General features: G+C 46.3%; 1 protein-coding gene across 2 annotated transcripts in view; it reads right to left on the bottom strand.

Annotated features, from left to right (window-relative positions):
• The window catches only part of arid1b (AT rich interactive domain 1B (SWI1-like)), a 160,463-nt gene that overhangs the window by 41,746 nt on the left and 100,625 nt on the right, over window positions 1-18,092 (bottom strand). For both annotated transcript variants that reach the window (XM_056427057.1, XM_056427058.1), the window contains exon 5: window positions 8,365-8,671. In XM_056427057.1, the coding sequence (XP_056283032.1) occupies window positions 8,365-8,671 (307 nt within the window). The remainder of the gene's footprint in view (window positions 1-8,364; window positions 8,672-18,092) is intronic.

Below are 18,092 nucleotides of genomic sequence, written 5' to 3'. Positions count from 1 at the left end.
CCTTTTTCTACTAAGGCAGCTGGGCCAAAAGTAATGGGAGTTCATTGCGTTTTTTGGAGATAATGCTCCTCGCTAAATGCCCAATTCACATTTTAAATTTCTCTTCCGCGAGGACTGTCGAGGCAACCCTGACTCTCCTGAAGAGAGGCAGTGTGGTCTTTGAAGATTTTTTTCATCAGGGTTTCAAACGCAAATGCTGGGGAAGTTCAAAGCCGAGGGAGAGTATTTGTGGCCATATTTCTGTTTTGTTTCATGGCCCTGGTAATATTAAGCGGAATAGCTACTGCGTGTGTGTGTGTTGGTGTGTGTGTGTATGTGTGTGTGTTGGGGCTGCAGGGGCCATTTTTGCTAAAATGAAGTAGAACCGGTGAGCACTAATTGACTGGCGTAGAGTAGGCTACAGTGAAAGGGCTCTTCAGCACCAACTCTTAATACAACCCGTAGGCTGAAATAAGACCCACACACACACACCAAGGTAATATCCCCTTCTTGCCGCGTCTTTTGGGGAAACCGGCAGATAAACAGCAGGCTCCAATAATGGTGGTTTGGATCTCAATGGGTGCGAGTCAATGCCTCTCCAAGCCGGGGGCTAATGCCAGTTAACTTTCCCTGTAGGGGACGGGCGCAGGCCTGTGGTGGCTCACAAAACAAGCGCTCTCCCAAGATCCTCATTACTTCCAATGCTGAGTAGCAACTGTATGTAAAGCAAAACTTGCAGCTTAAGCTAAAAAAACAGCGAGCCGGATGCGGGGGAGAGAGAGCGATGGAGGGAGAGAAAGCAAGAAAATAAGTGTTGGAGAGGGAAAGTAATTGCGCACTGTGCTCCTGTTAAGGTTTTCCAGTCAGACAGAGTTAGAATGGGATTTCTCTAAATGCTTAACGCAGCATGCCGGCACCATATTCTTCTTCTTTTCCCCAGGTTTTGGCGGACGGTGTGCTTTGTGAATATAATGTCTGCGGGGCATTTTGCTGTTTCACTCCAAACGCGAGCAGCCATCAGGAGGAGGAGGAGGAGGAGCAGAGGCATGTGGGAGTGTGGGAAAGAGTTGGGGATGAAGAAGGAAAAAAAGGAAGAGAAAGAGAGCTGGAGGAGAGATGTAAGGAATAAATATGAGGGATGGAAAATTCAAGATTCAAGATTCAAAAGGATCCTCTGGGAAACTTTAAATTTCCTCAGCTGCCTGAGGTGGTAGGCCTGCAACACGGCAACGCTCTGAGCCAAGGAAGCAGCAGAGACAAACAGAGATGGGGAGGAAAGGGTGGGGACGAGGGAACGTGAGACACGGGAGGGAACATAAGTGAAGGCGAACGCGATAAAAATAATGAGAGAACAAGAAGGGACAGGGACAGCCAGAGGCGGTGCTCCCACCACGCAGCCTCTCAGGGAGTGGTGTGACTGGAAAACTCACTCCACACATGCCACCCTTGTATTAACAACTCAACCCTATACCCTCTTCCACCACTTTCTTCTGATAACTTCCACCACTAACAGAGGAAAAATAGAAGTTTTAGTTGAACATCCCTGTGTCTTTCTTTCCTGTCGGAAAAGTCGTTTAAAATAAAAACATTTAAAAGACCATATTTATGCATGCAATCCGGATCTGAGGTCATCCTTCTGGTTCCTTGCAGGCATCTGTGTTTGACCTTTGATTTCAGCGTGGGAAAACCCCCAGCATCATTGGAAACAGAATTATTTTTTAATCCGTGGTTCTTATTACCACAATTTATGAAAAGCAAAATGCCTAAAACCTCAGGCTGCGCTGGGGGACAATGTAAAGGACAAGAGCAGATGCAGACGGGTTGGAGGAGATTCACAGGGAAGGACCCTTGAGCGAACAAACTGGACAAGCTTGGCCTTCTCACCCACTCTGTCTCCCACCCTCTATCTATCCCTCCTTCCCCTCTCCCTCCTCCACTCGCCCTGACCTCTCTGTCCTCTTCTCGGCCCTGGAAGCACTTGAAGCGAACGCAGATATACAGATTAAACTCTCCCGAGCGCTCGCCCGCGAGCTCCAATCACCTCTTTAGAAGAAAATACAAACTTGGAAGGGGGGGGGGGGAGAGGAGGAGAGGAGCGGGGAAGAAGGAGGGAGGGTGGGCAGGCACTGGACCTCGGAGGACCTTGGTGGAGAGAGAGACAGAGAAGGGAGAAAGATAGAAGAGGGAGATTTTCTACAGCAGAGCGGAGTGTGAATGTTTCTGTGTCAATTAGGAGCTGCACAATGTGGAAGCCTTGTGCTGTGTGGTCCTCACAGATGACACAAATGTATAAACACACACACACACACACCAATGTGGCTGCTAAACAGGCTGTAAAATATCACTCGAGGCAATTCCTCACATTCAGTGTTCGTCCACTGAGAGTGAAAGTGCTTGTTTTGACCACTAACAAGCTCTGATTGTTATTACAAGTCTGACAACATGATGAAAAGGACCTTTCCGTCATCAAATCTTTTCCTTTACCATTTGCTTCCAGTGTGACTCGCTCTGAGAGATCTTGCGTCGCATCCACATTGTCGAAATCAGCCGTGACATAAAAAGTCTTTGGGATAAACCCTCAGCTGCGCGGTCCGTTCTCCTAACATGACAAACGCAGACAACACCGGTGCTTCGTGGCTCTCGCCAACTCTCCCTCACATCCGATGACACAATCACAGAAAGCTAAAGGTAAAGAAAAGCGTTTGATTTCTTTTTAGGGTTCTTTCCTTTATGTTGTCAGACACTTATAAGAACAATCTGTGCCTGCCAGAGGCCAAAAAAACAAGCACTTTCAGAGGATGTTAATTGCCAGGGAGGAGTGGCCCCAGGTGATTACATCGGAGCCCATTCAGCAAACAAATGCAAATGCTTCTATAGACAGCACGCCGGGGCAGTAAATGGCCTTCGTGGTGACACGATCTCAAGCACACTGCACTTCACGGAGCAACGTACGAGTACTTTTGATACTTTAAGATTAGTTAAGATCAGTGTATTTTCTCGCGGCATATTGAGTTGAAACTGAAATTAAATGTGGAATTTGACCAGTCGAATCAGCAGCAGGGATCTAAGCTGATGATCGCATCATGCCTTGCATCAGGTTTAGTCTCGTAATGGATATGGCTTCTTCCCGCCATGCAAAGGCTGACAGGGAGGAACGCCCTGCTGACGGCTTGACAAATGAGCTTCTGCACACAAAGAAAAAGAAGAAACAGCAAACTCTACATTATCGATGTCTCAAAGTATGCATAAAAATGCAGTGTCGTAAAGCCAAACATACAAATCAGCAGGATCTGTTGTTTTGCACTGTGACTGGATGACTTTGCCTCTCCTCCCCAGCAGCTCACTGATGAAAGCTCTGACGACGGCGCTCCCACTCAGCCCCACATCCGTCTGGAGGAAAGACGAGCATCTGCTCGCATCGTCCCCGATGTCTCACGGAAGGAGACACGTATTTCCCGAGGACGCTCTGAATTGCCTAAGAGGCACTGGGAGGAGGGGTGGTGTATGTGTGTGTGTGTGTGTGTGTGTGTGTTTGACAGTCTGTTTTAGTCTGTGTGTGCATATGAGGTGGAGGAAGAGGAGGGGGAGGTTGGCGGTTGAGCCATGTGATTTCTGCTCGACTGTCACAAATCTAGCGCAACAGGAAAATCAATTTGGCCCTGTGTGTGCTTTTTGGGCTCTGGGATAATGTTACAGTGTATTGGATTTGCTTCACGGAGAGATAGAGAGAAAGAGAGAGAGAGACAGAACGACAGCAAGAGAGAGTGAGAGCGAGAGAGAGTGAGAGAGAGAAGGGAGAAAGAAGAGGAAAAATGAATAGATGAGGGAATTACAGGTGTGCCGTGGAGCTCCGATAAGATAGATTTGTGCAAGTGTATGGTGCACGATAGGCTGGCAATCTGTCAGTCTCCCTCCTCTCTCTCTCTCCCTCCCCTCTCTCTCTCTCCATGTCTGGCTCTTTCTCACACACACATACACAATCACGCACACACAGACAACACTGTCACTCGCCCAAGCAAGCGAGCATTTATAGATGTTTCTGCCATATATGGTTCACATGAACCACAAAATAAACCGTTCACAGGTCTGTCCTCATGTGCCGTCACCACAGACTGTATTCAAGAGAAGACACCGTGATGTCACCGATTAGTTTGTGGACAGCGGTTTTGAAGCCTTGCGTTTGTCATTTGGAGCGACGCCATCTTAATTTTTGAGCGTGTGTGTGTGTGTGTGCCTGATTTGGAGGGCACCACAATTTTACAATTACATTTCACGAACAGAGAGCACACTGTGAAAGGGTTAAAGATGACGAAAGACGAAGACGAAAACACAGACAACATCCAGACCGGACAACGCCATGGCAGCAACCTGTCAATCACAAGGTAGCCCCTCCCCCCCACATCTTGCTCTATAATCTATTTGACTATAAATTGGATGAACATCATACTGTGTTGAAGAAGTGATCTGATGATTGAGACCATAAACTCCTGCTTACAATCTTTACTTTAGGCAATAAATCAAGTGAGAAATAGAGTCATATTCTCTAGACTTCTATACAACCGAAGGAGTCGCCCCCTGGTGGCCATTAGAAAGAATATCATTTTGAGGCCCTCCACATTGGCTTTACTTCTCAGAGCCGCAGGTTGCCGACCGGCTGCTCTGTATGCCTCCGGCGTTACTTACTGGTGTGTGTTTGACAGGCAGGTGAAAGGATGACATGATGAAATTGCTCTCCTCCGACCGCTGTCAAGGGTGTTGTGTGTCCCGAGTGCTCAGCCGTGTGACATGTCGCGTCAGTTCACCGAGTGAGGCTGACCAGTGACAGACTGACACACACAGATAAACGCACACAGCTTTATACTAAATTACTGGTTCTAAAAAACTTGGGATGACATTTTGTTTTTCTGAGTGATTTCTTAATACGCCTTTTACCTCAACACACCTTATTGCGTCATTTAATATGGTTTACAAGTCTGCAGACATATGCAGGTGGAGACACTCAAACACACATTTGGTAGACTTTTTGTTTGTATTTAAAGGAAAAATACACACTAAGTATTTAGGAAAACATTTTTTTTTTTGGGATGTGCTTTGTAGTTATGGGTATATTTGCCTATACAACCAACCATATTGTTACTGTACATCTATAATGGAGTTTATAGGAGAAGAAGAAGAAAACCCCCAAAAGACCGATCATCACAAACAACTGATTTTGACCGCAGTCGAGGTGCAGAACACATTATTGAACTGAGACTGAAATGAGTGTCTCCAGTGAGCGTCTTACTGAACCAGAATGCAATGCAGCCACAATAAATTGTGTTGTTTTGACTTCTTCTTGACTGGAGTTCAAACAATAACAGAAAAAAACAGGCGTAAGTATTCCCCACCAATTAATTAGATTATTAAAGTGTGTCTTATTTTGTTTATTTAGAAGAAACTGTTGTTCAAACAATTGCAAGGAACAATAAACAATGTGTTTATTATGATGTCTGCAGAAGTAACGAAGTAAAGAAGTGCGGAAGATACAAACCTCAGAAAACAACAACACACACACACACACACACACACACAAACAAAAACACACCTCTTCTCCTCAGTGACTTGTACCAAACTAAAACGACAACATTAACCAAAGTGTCCTAACTTGTGATGGAGTGGTAGAAAGTGGAGCGTTGGTAATCAGATGTGAGCTAACCACATTAGTTCTCCTGTGTCTCTGAGGCGGGCGGCTCCTTGATCTAATTCAAACTGATTGTAGTACAGCCGCTAAAACATGCCAGATGTTACTCACTGCTCCACGCTTTATCACTATTTATTTGGCATGGGGAATATTTTTAAATATTTTCTTATTAATCATGTCCCAGCGATCGGTTTCGCTTCCCGTCCTCGCCGCCTCATTCCGGATTCTCGTCATGATTCTTGGCACGAGTGCCTGGAAAACCAGTGTCCTAGTTTTTCATTAGCGTCAATCACTCTGGTAAGCGGCTTCGAGGAGAGGGGGGGGGGGGGAGGAGGAGGAGGAGGAGGTGCTGGCGTCAGAATCTCACTCAAGACATTTTGCCCCGCCTCGTCAGAGAGACTGACAGGTCTGAGACATGCTGATGCGCTGGTTGGCCACGCAGTCGGCTGAGAGGTGCTGCGATGACGGGGAGGCCAGGCGAGACACACACACACACACACACACACACACACATGCGCCTGTCTGTCTGAAGCAAATAAAATCCACACTCGCTCATAATGCCCAATGTTTATCTAAATGGTTGTGCGCTCTGCTGTGGCCTCAGGAGACAGACAGACACAACGTGCATTGTCTGGTCATCCTGTTGGTGTCTTGTTTGGCCTGCCATATCTTAGCTAACGAAACAAATCAGATGGGAAGTCCTCCACTACCAGTCAATCTCAATTCATTAACACTCACAGGTGAGGAAATATTGTCCGGACATAAATGTTGGAAATACTCGTGCGGTCCACAGGGGAGATGGGCGTTATCAAAATTCCACTGCCATGTCGAGATGTGCTCATATAACACCGTGATTGAGGACTTAACAAGTTGAAAACTATGCAAGGACAAAAACTGTGAGAAGAAAACGGATGAGACATGAAGTGCTCTGCACTGAGCTGTAATATTCTTCGGCGGTCTGAATTTTAAATGGACCAGATATAACAAAGTCTAGACATGCTGGATTGATATTATTTTGTGTTGTGCCTCCGTGTGCACTCAGCTTCATCTTCTGTCCAAATTGTCAGAATGAAAATTGATCAGGATGGTTTATACGGTGAGTTGGAGATGAGAGAAAAGAGATGCTATTAAACCAGGATGTTGTCACCTCTTTGGGTCATCTGCAAAGAGGCCATCCCCTATTCAGCTACAACTCAAGCAGAGTCTCATGGGCGAATTCACAAAGAATGGATTACGGCCGCTGATCCCGCCAAGAACCGTGCATCACTTGCAACTGCTATCTGCTCAAGGTCTGATTCAGAAAAGATATCGCAATATTACAGCACAAACACAGCCATTACGTTTTGCAGCCGCAGTGCAAATATCCATGTGGCAAAGAATGTTATTTTCATGCCAGAAACACAGGAGGCAGAACAATGGCAGAGAATAAAGAATGAAAAGAGGAAATGTTGAGACTGTGAGCTTTAGGGTCTGACCGACGGGGTGCAGACGCCTCAAAACAGTTGAAACGAGAGAAACCGTATTTGGGATTAAATATTCCAGTCAGTATGAATGTGCTTCAGTTACCAGCAACTCTCTGAAGACGCTCATAATCTCCCTGTAACTGCTGCGTGTGCCTATTAGCGCTGATCTTTGTAAATTTGACTATTTTTTAAATGAGGGCTATTTGCATAGAAAGGGCTTCATTTTGCACCAAATATATACATATTACTTAATTCTAATATGTGCAAATAGCACCGGAGCCCCGAGACTCTGTTTGCTTGGCGGCGCAGTTCGGGGCGCATTTCACCTTTTGCGAGTGCTCTGAAAATTACACGCTTTCCTTTTGTCGTATTTGCAAAAGCCGCGCAATCGCTTTTTAAATTCGCCCCTCGTGTATAGATTTACATGGACAATGTTATGACTGGTAATCATATGAAATCCAGACTGATTAAGGAAAAAAACACAGGTTCCTTGCTGTGACCCCGTTTTTTTTTCCAGGTCAGATTTTTTTGCCGTTTGGTTCCAGAAGGCTGTGAAAACGTTCTCCTCGCAACCGCACCACATTCAAATGTCGGCCTGTTGTTATCTGTGGAAGCGTGTAAACCTATTCTGTATCAGGGTCAGTTTTCTACATTACCTCTTTAAAATCCTCTTTAAATGCACATTTTTAAAACAAAGAGAATCAGGCTGAGGTCTTTGAATAGCGGAATATATGGAAAGGTCACGCAGAAATATAGGTGTGATAACTGCGCTGTTGTTTAAGCAGCAACCGGTTTACTAATATTCCTGCTTCAACCGCAGCTCCATTTTCAAAGAGCACATCAAAAACGGAGTCACGCAGGACTGTAAAGTAAAACCTCTGGCCACACACACCAATCAGTGATGTCACAGCAGCTATTTCTTCATCATCTGTCAAAGGCAATGCACCTCATTTGACGTCACTGGCTGGGGAATGTTTGTGATTGTTTTCTCATTTGCTTTCGAACAGCAGCCTCTTGTCTGGTGGCACAAAACAGCTGCAAAGCAATTTTGCAAAGTTCCCAGGGAACCTCACGCGGTGGTACAGGATCTAAAATGCACTGGTTCCTCCGGCAATTCTTGTCAGTTATAGTTTTGTTTGTTTGCGGTGATTAAACTAATAAAGTTATCATGCTAGAACTTGCGCCATCCATCAAGAATAGAATCGGATTATCAAGACGCATGTGCATTCATGGGAACCTGACCTGGTGCGGTGGTGTTGGCCGAGGGTCCACTGGCAGGAGAGATGGGTCCAGAGCCGGATCGCGACTGCTGGGACTGAGTGGAGCCTGCGGGTGAGCCCACAGGGGAGGGAGAGGGCCCGCTCCTCTGGCTGGGGAGGTGGGGGGAGGCGTGAGGGGAGAAGGGGGACTGTCCCTGGTTGCCGGCCCCTCCCTGCTCCCCCTGGCTGCTGCTGCTGCTGCTGCTGGAGGAGGAGCCGGCGACGCTGACGGCTGAGCCCAGACCGGCCTCCGTCCCGGTGGGGAGGTCATCAATCGAACCGGACAGATCCTGGAACGGAAGAAAAGACTTACAGTGAGTGTTCCTGAAGCTCGCCCAAGCGTTTGATGAGAAGTGACAGGCAGCAGGTGACACACTTAAACGTGAACTCAAGCAAAGACACATTTACCTGGTAAATATAATCATGAGAAATCAGTACAGTTGAAATACGATTGTTTGCTACACTCAAAAAAACGATTCAAGCCCTTCTGAGAGGTGACACATTTAAATATAGTTTGATACATTTAAATAAATCAATTACAAAACGAAGATATTTATATTGAATGGGTGTAACACAAAATGTATGTATACTTTCATTTATTAGATTTATTTAGGTTACACTCACAAAAACGATTCAAGCCCTTCTTAGAGGTGACACATTTAAATATTGTTTGATACATTTAAATAAATCAATTACAAAAATAGATATTTATATTTAATGGGTGTAACAAAAAATGTATGAATACTTTCATTTATTAGATTTATTTAGGTTAGATGGTGTGCATATCAACTCAAAATAAATGTGTTTCATTGAGGACTACCCTTTGCGCATGCGCCAGCTGAAAATCAGTTGTTTACATGAGGTGAAGACACTTTCAGGGCTGTATGGTGGTGTAGTGGCTAGCACTGTCGCCTCAAAGCCAGAGGTCTGTGGGTTCAATTCCCAGTCAGGGCGTTCCTTCTGTGTGGAGTTTGCATATTTTTTTAGTTAGTTAGTTTATCTTTTGAGTTGGACAAACACAAATTAATTTAATTTAATGAATATCGTTGTTTTATTTGAGATTTATTTGATACAAATGAGTTGGACTAACTTAATTACATTTTATTGCACTGATGTGCTAAATTTGAGTTGGAGTTGCATATAATTATTGGATGGAAAACCTGCCAACAATTTAATTGAGTTCATCCAATGAGTCATTTCTTTGAGTGTAGTCTATTCTGTAAACGCCTTGCATACGGCATCACAGGTTTAAAGTTAAAGCCCAAACAGTGATTTTATGAACAGGTATGTGTGTGGACGACTGTCATCATGAGATAAAGTCTTTGCAGTCAGGGTGACAGTGGTTAACATGGCAGTGGAACAAGAACATTACCCACATAGGAAGACACTACTGTACACTAGCTGCTGTGGTTGAAATGAATTGTAATGGGCTTCCATTCAGACTAAGGGTGGTATTACATATTACAGTTCTCATTCCCCGTGGTGAGTGCAGAACTGTGTTTGTGTGTGCTAAGTAGGTACTTTCCCTCCTGAAACGATAACAGGGAATCCCCCCAATACTGCTGAGTGAATACTGAATACTTTATAGTGTAGTATATGCACTATATATACAGGACTGTCTCAGAAAATTAGAATATTGTGATAAAGTTCTTTATTTTCTGTAATGCAATTAAAAAAACAAAAATGTCATGCATTCTGGATTCATTACAAATCAACTGAAATATTGCAAGCCTTTTATTCTTTTAATATTGCTGATTATGGCTTACAGCTTAAGAAAACTCTAAAATCCTATCTCATAAAATTTTAATATTTCCTCAGACCAAGTAAATAAAAAGATTTATAACAGCTGAGTGTTTGTCAAGGCTCAGGAAACCCTTGCAGGTGTTTCGAGTTAATTAGACAATTCAAGTGATTTGTTTAATACCCTACTAGTATACTTTTTCATGATATTCTAATATTTAGAGATAGGATATTTGAGTTTTCTTAAGCTGTAAGCCATAATCAGCAATAAATCAGAATAAAAGGCTTGCAATATTTCAGTTGATTTGTAATGAATCCAGAATGCATGACATTTTTGTTTTTTAAATTGCATTACAGAAAATAAAGAACTTCATCACAATATTCTAATTTTCTGAGACAGTCCTGTATATTGTGGAGCACGAGAAGTAGTTACACAAGAGACAGTAGAAGAGGTAGAGAGAAGACCAGATTTGATGTGATGCAATGTGATTGCTGCCCCTGAACAACATATCACACACATCTGGACAGTGGACACACACACACACACATACACACATTCACAGACTAGCGTTGGTGCCCCAGCTGTAGCTGAATATAGGGGAAGTCACCTGTAAATGACCCCCGTCTCTGGCTGGTGCCCACTTGGGAAGGAAGGGGGTGAGAAGCGGGTGCATGCCAGCTGATCCTACCTGCTCCATCAGGCCTGTTGACCCGGTGCCACCTGAGTCCTGTGCAACCATTGCTGTCACCACAGAATTATGTGTATATCGTTCTGTGTGTGTGTGTGTGTGAGAGAGAGAGAGAGAGAGAGAGAGAGAGAGAGAGAGAGTGTGTTTGTGCGTGTGTGTATGTGTCACCAAGTGCTGATTTGGGTCACAAAATCCAAATAACCTACAGTAATACACACCGCTGTCACATTTGTTTACATCAACATGCATACTCAGGCGAGACAAGAATGCAAGTCACTTTTTGCAAACCCTGCATGTCTTGAACGCATCGGCTGTGACTACAGATATGGCCTCGGTTTGAATTCATGCAGCTCTGTCACACATTCGATTCAAAGTCGACAGTGGCAAAAACGGAGCCTATTTTCATTCCCCCAGCACCGTGTTATTTCATATGAAAAGTGAGACAGGCGTCCCCCGTGTCTTTCTACCCATGCACGGCTTAGTCCATGGAACAGACAACCAGGGCCGTGTGGCCGTCGGTCCGTTGGCTGCTTGTTTTGGTTCATGCGATCTCGGCAGTGACACACAAAGCCTTTGTTTCCCAGCATGCCGCTGTGAGTGCCCACCCGCTCTGCCAGCCTGCCAGTCTGTCGCCTGGTGTTATCTTCCCTCGCTCGACGTCGGGTACTTGCTTCCCGCTTTCCCTTCCTCTCTCTTTCTCACCCGTGGGCCCACTCCCCGTCTCAGCCAATCGAGTCACCTGGCATTATGAGCTGAGTGATGTCATGCGCTGCCTGGACCAATAGGGCTGACTGTGTTTGTATGCAACCGACCTGCTGCCCGTGGGGGAAGGCCTTTTGACACGCGAGAGCCGGTGTAACCATGGTGATGGCTTTTCCAAAACACCAAGAGCTAGCCCAATGTACAGCTAGGTTGTTAACCCGCGGGCTAATCGTGTGAATGGATGGGAGTAATTGCATTTCCCCTAATTGGGTATTGCTGCCAGCTTTCCCAGTGGCAGTTTAGGGGTGGGAAAATGTGTACCAGTAATTCGTTTAGAGGCTGTTAGGCTCATTTGGATTATACACACACTTGAGCACAGCTGTGTGGCCCAAGACCAAAAAAGTAGCAGCACTAAAGTAACATGAATGGGTGGAAAGGTGTGACACCCGTGGACTATACGAATATCAATTTGAAATACCCAATAAACCCACAGTTATAACTTATGGCGACTGGAACCTTCTACCGTAAAAAAGTCATTTCACAACACACCTCCAGTGTGATGCATTTATCAACACCAACACCTCCCTTCACATGTACACTTAATCCCTGTCAAGGGCCATGGGGTATTGTGGTCCCTGGCTAACAGTCTGGTACATAGTCATGTGTAAAGAATCGAAGCCAGCCAGCCAGCCAGCCAGGCAGGCAGGCAGGCAGGCATGCGTTCGGGGATCCAAAGGCCCAACAATCTGGGGCCCCAATCCAAAGTGGCCCAAATCCAATTTGTTTGGCTCTGGGCTGCAAATTGCTCTGTGCATTGAGTCTCCAAATAGCTGTCAACCACTCCCGCTTGGCGTCCTGTATCACTTAATTCGCTCCTCGAGCATGTAATTGTCATAATAAGAAAAATATTGAGGTGATAATAACCAGTTACTTTGAGACGCCCCCCGCCCGCCTCAAGAAGACACGCATAGTCGCATAGATGCACATAATGGGCCGAGACCGCCATCCACACATTTCACACTACGGTCAGGGAGGCAGTCGCTCGTGACCCTTCACCTCACTGGTGTCGGCTCCTGCCTGCACTCTCTCGTTTAGTGGGCCTCTGTTTGTGTCTGTGTGTGTGTGTGTGTGTGTGTGTGTGTGACAGGCGCACATGCTGCTGGGCTGTCACAGCGGGACATTCTTGAGCACTGACGTGGCCGAGGGGACAGATGAAGCCCCCCCCCCCCACCCCACACACACACACACTACTGACCTACTCTCACTCCCACAGACCCACACACACCCCAGCATCAGTGAGAAGCGCGGCGCTGTCACATCCAGGAGACTGTGGGCCTTTGCTCCTGACCGAGGTACCGATGTTGACTCCTCTCACCGCGCACACACTAGGAATTAATCAAAGTTGCAAAGGTAGAAGGCACCAAGCATGTGTGTGAGAGAGTGTGTGTGCGAGACAGTGGTTCTCTGTCTAGACAGGGAGGAGCCAATGGCCGCAGCTTCCTGTGGGCTACAGGAAAGGAGAGTGACTGGAGAAAGTAGCTCCTCAACTCTCACTTTCTCACAGTCTTTCTCACTATCTCACATTGAGCATCTATTTTCCTGTCTGCTCCAGTCAAAGGGACAGTATGGCTGAGGGCTTTGCACCAGACGGCTAACCAGCTATAACCTGCAACACAAACCCATACAGAGCAACTGGGCAGCGTGAGCGTATCACTCAGAAACAACCTCCTTCCAAAACCAAAAGACAGACTTTGTACGCCAGATTTTAAAGTTGACACCAATTTACACCTAAAAATATGATTGCAGGGTTTAATTTATTTGATTACCAGTTAACAAATGTCATCTGAGGACTATCTGACACAACAAACTTAATTGGTGGTCACATTGCAGTGTGCATGGGAGATGGTAAAACTTGGTTGGTTTCATTCGTCTAAGTCATGATACATCTGTCTCTGTGACTTCTGCCTGTGATGGAGGTAAGTGAAATGCAAATGCTCATAGAATTTAAAAATGAAATTAAAAAAATTCAACAGCAACACCTTTCAAACAGTGTTTCTATTACTCTGGATAATCACAACACAGACGTCAACAGTTTTCATGTGGACTATTCCTATTTCTGCACAATCCATGTTGCTGTTGAATTTTTAAAATGTCCTCAAACTTCTGTTTCAAAGCTATTTCTATGTACACTTTCACACAGCATTGATGTTGTTCCCGATGTGTATATGTATCCATATAGGAACTGTGTTTGCACAGGTCAAGAGTTAAATCTATCATAATGGTACACATAGCGACGATTATACTGCACTTCACGGTGGTACAGTATAGACAGAAATAACAGCTCAGTGGGCTTAGGGGGGAGTTTTAATCTCTGTTTCACTTCTCTGGGTAAATATGATGATGTAAACTGTAATTAACTCAAACAGCTATTGTTTGTAGGCCTGAGGGACAGGTCTGCTCATGGCAGCACTGCACTCATTTAACGGCTCCGGCCGCTGTGTTTTCTGTCTTTATGACGCACTGGAGACTAAGAGGAAATGCTATTACACAAAGATGCTTTTTTATCCTCTCCCCAAACCGTCGATTGAGGCGGAATCCAAATGAAATGCCATGCAAATGAATCCAAATGGACTGCTGCGAGTGTGTACGTGTGAAAGAGGGTTTTAATGCGATGCCCCATGTCGAGCACCAACTGTAATTCCCTTCACTAAGTGCTATTAAGTACAGAGAGAAGAAGAGAACTGAGAAGGAGAGGGAGACTTGGAGGAGGGAGATTTAACACAACACCCCCTCCACAGATTTTTTTTAAAATGTCAATCAGCTGGAATGTCGGCCAAGGCTGGAATGATGATGATCATTGCGGATGATGGTGATGATGATGATGAGAATTGATAAGAAGTATGACGATTTAAGCGCCACGCTATAAAATGCTCATCAAAATGTGCTTGCCAGGGCAGAGTGCCACTTTAATAATTCTACGTAGGAATGTGCGAACATGCCTTGACGGGGTGTGTATTTGCTAGATAATGTGAGTGTTTGTGTGCAAACCGCAATATGTATATGTATGAGCTTGTGTGTGTGGAGATAAGAGTTCTCGAGCAGAGTCTCTGCCACCTCCTGAGGGTCTTTGCCTTGTGCCTCCTTCCCTCACTGAGGATTTCGCTCAGAGAGCCTCCAAGTACAGGCAAGGGCACTCTTTGCAAAGCAAGGGGAGATGTTTGGCATGCCTCAGGCTCGCCAAAAAACCCATGTGGGCCTCAGGCATAGCACCCAGCAGGCACTCAATTATGCTAGCATGCCAACTCATGCACATCTTTGTTGTGCCACGAGCTTGGATGATGAATGTTCCCATCTCGAGTGATTAAAGTTTCCAATTGTCACTCACTTAAGTCAAGTTAAGACAGCCACAGGTGAGAAGCACCGGCAGAGAGCTGAGACGTCGAGGCGACAGTGGCACTTTCAGATAGTCTCTGCTCCAAGGCATGCATAGTGGTGCATGCCAGAAGAGATGGCAGGTGCTCGTGTGATGGTTTGAGGTTGAGATAGAAGTTCAAACCTTGACTACTTTAACACATCTAGCCAACCTTTAGTGAGAAGCACACATAAGCCTTCACGGTGCTTTAGGAGTACACGTAGTTACCGAAGGGATCTGAGCAGCAATCGAACCCCTCACCCTTCAATTCAATTCAGTTTATTTGTATAGCCCAATTTCACAAATTACAAATTTGTCTCGGAGTGCTTTACAATCTGTACACATAGACATCCCTGCCCCAAAACCTCACATCGGATCAGGAAAAACTCCCAAATAACCCTTCAGGGGGATAAAAGGGAAGAAACCTTCAGGAGAGCAACAGAGGAGGATCCCTCTCCAGGATGGACAGATGCAATAGATGTAATGTGTACAGAAGGACAGATTTAGAGTTAAAATGCATTCAATGAATATGACAGAGTGTATGAATAGTTCATAGTAGGCATATTCCACGATGGAGACCTCCACGATCCATCAGGCAGATGGAGGTAGAGAGGAGGAGTGGGCGGAGTCTCAACAGTGGGCGGAGTCTCAACAGGACAGTGGCGTGGTCAGGAGCAGGAATTCCACGACCCAGACCTCGATGATCCATCAGCAGATAGGATCTATGCCGTCTCATAGGGTCCGATGACCCCATGAGACGTGAAGTCAAAAGGACTCCGGGGAGAAAGCAGAGTTTGTAATGTGTGGAGAGATGAAAATTCATCCCTTGTGGTGCTACTCCCAAGGTGTATCTGCTGCTGCTCTGCTAATACATGCTGCACCTCCTGTGTCGACACAGCGTAAGCATAGAAAATGAAAAGTTCCTTTATACTGCGCAGAGAAATAATTGCATGTCGACGGTGATCACGGGAAACCCTGTATTAGTGAGCAGAATGCTGGTTTGAACAAACAGCGGGTCGTGATGACAGAATAACTATTTTGTGATTTGCAAAACATTTTGCACTATTTGGCTACACTGTCGAAGCCTCTTTGCTCCGTCTCCGTGTACGTTCCCTGGAACAAAAGCAGCCGAACAACAAACTGCTCAAGGCCACAGCAGCACTGCAAAGCAATTGTGCTTTTCTTTTCATTTCTGCTCATGCACACTTCACAAAGCCCAGACAATCTCCTGATAATACCTTGACGTCTCGAAAAGAAAGCGCTCTTTTTGTTGTTGTTGACAGCCCCAGCACACTGAGCAGGAGCAGCTCAGAGCCCTCCTGGCGCGAGGAGCGAGGGTCCAACTGTCGTGTGGACACCTGACGGAGGATTCCAAAAGATTCATTAAATCTGGTCATAATAGTGACAGTGAGTGATGATTGCTTGTTGTAAGATAGCGGCTCACTGAGTGATAACTGCCCCGGCTCTTAAGCCTCTCATAATGTGGAGATATGGGGCAGGCCACATTGAAAGGGACATTTGAGGCCCTATTACCCCTAAGCTGTTAAAGACGCCCATATCTGGCACTGCTGTCTCCAAAGCGGAGGATTAGTGTTGAGTTTCTCTCCGATTCCCCCTGATGATATGCCAAGCTGTGGCAGCGAGGACTACTTAGCCAGTGGGCCCTATTCAGTTAATGCCCCCACCCACCCACACGCTGTCTTTTGCATCAACAACAATGACGGCAAAGTGTCTCAAAAACCAACAACCTCATTTAAGTGGCGAAATAAAGATGGAGGTCGACCCTTTTTGTGTGCCCAGGTATTGAAGTCAAAGATGCCACTCACTCAATCTCCACCCGCCCACGCGCTGGACCTTTCACACGGTTGAGTTTGGCCATTGGCTTTCCGCCTCGAAGTGTGTCTTTAAATTTGCTTTCATTTCAAACGGCAGCTTCACAGAGGCAGAGGAGGCTGAGCCTGCTTATTGTTTGAGCTGTTGAAACCTTTTTTTTTGCATTAGTCCACAAAGGTTCTTGACACTTTAGTTTTTAATGCACATGCCTCTCCAATTACAGCAACACACACATACACACCATCACCCGATATGTTCTGCACGTATTGGTACCACTAATGTTTTTATTTATGGCATTCTAGCATGACATCCTGCCATCCGCCCCCATCCCCCAACCTCTCCACTCACTCAAAAGAGGACTGAAAAAATGACGCATGGTGTTAGAGTGTTAGATATATGTGTGTGTGTGTGTGTGTGTGTGAGAAAGAGAGAGATGGAAGGAAAGGAGCAAAATAAAGAAATAAATAAAGGGCCCAAATCCTTCATTTCTAATTCAGCTGCTCGTTCAGCTTAACCTCTCTCTCCTCAGCAATTAAAGCGCACGCCACATCCTTCACGCTGCGTACAGCCGAGGCTAAATAATGCAGGGGGCATCCAGCACCCGCATCCTTTATCATCCCAAATGACAGACATTTGCATATCTCCCCAGTCAATTAGAGCGCGGCGGAATAATCAGCCCATAATTGGGGGAGAGCGTCGTAATCACCCGCCCTGGCACACCGACAGGGCCATTGGAGGAGGGGGGGAGAGGTTGTGTGTGGGGTTGGATGTATGTGTGCGTCAGGGAGGCAGTCCACCCGAGTGCAGCCTCTTCACTTCAAACTAACAAGTCCAAACAACCGGTCAAACTTCTCTCTGGTTGGCATAATGCGCGCTGTCCTCCTCCTCTCCGCTGCCCTCCTCCTCTCCGCTGCCCTCCTCCTCTCCGCTGTCCTCCTCCTCTCCGCTGCCCTCCTCCTCTCCGCTGCTCTCCTCCTCTCCGCTGCCCTCCTCCTCTCCGCTGTCCTCCTCCTCTCCGCTGCCCTCCTCCTCTCCGCTGTCCTCCTCCTCTCCGCTGCCCTGCTGCTCTCCTCCTCTCCGCTGCCCTCCTCCTCTCCGCTGTCCTCCTCCTCTCCGCTGTCCTCCTCCTCTCCGCTGACCTCCTCCTCTCCGCTGTCCTCCTCCTCTCTGCTGCTCTCCTCCTCTCCGCTGCCCTCCTCCTCTCCGCTGTCCTCCTCCTCTCCGCTGCCTCCTCCTCTCCGCTGTCCTCCTCCTCTCTGCTGCTCTCCTCCTCCGCTGCCTCCTCTCCCCTGCTCTCCTCCTCCGCTGCCCTCCTCCTCTCCGCTGCTCTCCTCC

This window comes from Pseudoliparis swirei, chromosome 11 (assembly GCF_029220125.1).
Source record: "Pseudoliparis swirei isolate HS2019 ecotype Mariana Trench chromosome 11, NWPU_hadal_v1, whole genome shotgun sequence".
Lineage (NCBI taxonomy): Eukaryota > Metazoa > Chordata > Actinopteri > Perciformes > Liparidae > Pseudoliparis > Pseudoliparis swirei.
Note: the sequence above shows the minus strand (reverse complement) of the source record. Positions and strands in the feature narration are given on the sequence as shown.